We start from the raw sequence: 2757 nt of genomic DNA on the forward strand, positions 1-2757 counted from the left end.
AGGGTTAAGTTTTCAATTAGTCTTGCTCTTTGGTAAGTTTTGTCTGTTATTTTAACAGGGTATTAAGTCATCTCGTTCCTTGGTATTTCATTTCGCTCTTTGGTATCTTATTCTCTGTCCCTACAAATCATAATCATGGCTAGTTCCGAGAAATCACTAGAAGAGATGTATGCTAATCTTATTATTGAAGACGAGGATGAGGAAGGAATAATAGTGGCGAATAAGGAGGTGGAGGAACCAAAACAAACATTTGTGTTGGTGGGTAGATTTTTAACGGAGAAGAATATTAATTTCAACGCAATGAGAAATGTTATTGCTTCTCTATGAAGACCAAAGGATGGTATGGAGATTCAGGACTTGGGGGAGTTTTGTTATGCGTTTGTGTTTTACCACGTAATGGATCTTCAGAAGGTGGTGGATGGAGGTCCGTGGTCTTTTGAGCAGGCATTGTTGGTGTTTAAAAGGCTGAAAGCTCTTGAGAATCCTCATATGGTGGAATTGAAGGAAATGGAGATTTGGGTTCAGGTATATGACATCCCAAGGGGTCTCTTATCTGAAAATATCCTAAAGAGTGTTGGGGCATCGGTTGGGAGATACATTAAAAATGATCCTGCTAATTTTGATGGAACTTGGAAATCATACGTCAGGGTTCGTGTAGCTCTGAATGTGGAGAAACCATTAAAAAGGAAGATGAAAATTAAGAGAGAAGGGGCGGAGTGGAGCTGGATTAGTTTTAAATATGAAAGACTTGGTACATTCTGTTTTGTATGCGGGGTGCTTGGCCATTCCGAACGTGACTGCAATGTAGTTTATGCTAATCCAGATAAAATGGTTGCTAGAGCATATGGCTCTTGGTTGCGTGCTCCAACGAGGAATGCAAGTATGAATGCAGGTTCAAGGTGGCTTCGTAATGTTAATGAAGGCAGTAAGGCGTGGACATCTAACAATGGAGAAACGAAACCAGTAAACAACAGTCAGGATGCAGGAGAAGGACGAGTTGCAGCGAAATTCATGGAAGTTGATGGCCTTGTTAGCGAGATCAGTGGAGATATTGATGTGGTTAATGTTAGAATGCGAGAATCAGGGAGAGGAGATATGGGAAATCAAAATAGAAATCAGTTGGAGATTTTTAAGGGAGGAAATTTTGGTGCAGAGGAGATAGCTGTTGCAGATTCAAAAAGAAAGCGGGTAGAGGATAATATGGATGGAAAAATTATAAGAGAATATAATATCCAAAATACAAAAGAGCAATCACAAAGTGGGCCAAAAAACAGAGAATTGGTGGGTTCTGGATTCCAGGCCCACCAGACATTATGAGTTTTATTGTCTAGAACTGTCGTGGGCTGGCCAAACCACGAGCAGTTCGATTTCTAAATGAAATCAACCAACAATTTAGGCCAAGTATTATCTTTTTATGTGAGACATTAGTAAAAGAAAATAAAATTCAAAAAATATGTAAATCTTTAGGTTTTGCTGGTTTTCATTCGGTTGATGCTGTTGGACATGGGGGCGGTCTAGCCTTGTTTTGGAAGAATGATGGAGCTGTGGTGATTAACTCAAGTTCAAGAAACTATATAGATTTTGAAGTATCTAATGAGCAAGTGGGTAGGTGGCGCTATACGGGTTTTTATGGCTTCCCGGAAAAAAGAAGAAGTGTGGATTCCTGGAATCTATTAAAGGACTTAGCTCAGCGTTCAACTCTTCCGTGGTGTATTGCGGGAGATTTTAATGATATGGTGTCTATGGATGAAAAAAGAGGGGGTAGGCCTTAGGCAAAAATTTTACTGGATGGTTTCCTTCAGACAATAAATGAGTGTGGTCTTTCAGACTTGGGTTTTATAGGTGAGAAATTTACTTGGGAGTGGTTCAGGGGTACCGATAAATGGATCCAGGAACGTTTGGATAGGGGTTTGGCAAATTCTAATCGGAGAGACTTGTTTCCTTCGGCGGAGGTTCATGTTCTTGAGGTCTCAACTTCGAACCATCTACCTCTATGTATTTGTTTAAATAAGCAGGTGTATCAGCCTAAAGAAAAGAGGTTTCGGTTTGAGAATGTTTGGATTAAAGATAATGAGTGTCGAAATATTGTCCAAAATTGTTGAAATTTGGTGGAAGGAGATGATATTGTGGAAAAAATGCTGAGATGTTGTGCTAAGCTAGAAGAATGGGGAGGCGGTTTTGTTCGAGATATGAGAGCGAAGTTGGATAATTGTAGAAAAGAGATGAGGAAGCTCCGCTCAAGAAGGGATTCAAATGGTGTTCTGCAGTACAATAGAGTTAGGTGGGATTATCAGTGTTTGTTGGAAAAGAAGGAAATATTTTGGAAGCAGAGGGCAAAACAGTTTTGGCTGCAGGAGGGGGATAAAAATTCCCGCTTTTTTCATAAATTTGCTTCAATGAGGAAGTAGCACAATAAAATCAAAAAAATTAGAGACGCGAATGGTGATTGGAAAGAAACTGATGGTGAGATTCAAGGGGTGATTACAGACTACTTCACTAATTTATTTAAAGCAGGGGAAGCTGGTGATGGCTTGCTGGAAAGAGAGCACGTTTATCGGGTGTCTGAATATCAGAATAAAGAATTAATGGTGCCTGTTACAGCAGATGAAGTGAATGTGGCAGTCTTTGCAATGTACCCAGATAAATCCCCAGGCATTGATGGATTGAACCCAGCATTCTTCCAAACGTACTGGAATATTGTGGGGGATGATGTTGTTCAATTTTATCGCCAGTTCTTTGTTACAAGGGAGTTATCCA

General features: G+C 39.9%; 1 protein-coding gene across 1 annotated transcript; it reads left to right on the plus strand.

The window, feature by feature from the left end:
- The first annotated feature begins 396 nt into the window (after nucleotides 1-396).
- Nucleotides 397-2102, plus strand: LOC141712027 (uncharacterized). Its single transcript, XM_074514792.1, has 4 exons — nucleotides 397-1258; nucleotides 1468-1761; nucleotides 1843-1967; nucleotides 2016-2102. Exons 1-4 carry the CDS (start codon nucleotides 397-399, stop codon nucleotides 2100-2102), a joined length of 1368 nt encoding a protein of 455 aa, XP_074370893.1.
- The last annotated feature ends 655 nt before the right edge of the window (nucleotides 2103-2757 follow it).

The sequence above is a fragment of the Apium graveolens genome, chromosome 1 (genome assembly GCF_009905375.1).
Source record: "Apium graveolens cultivar Ventura chromosome 1, ASM990537v1, whole genome shotgun sequence".
Classification (NCBI taxonomy): domain Eukaryota; kingdom Viridiplantae; phylum Streptophyta; class Magnoliopsida; order Apiales; family Apiaceae; genus Apium; species Apium graveolens.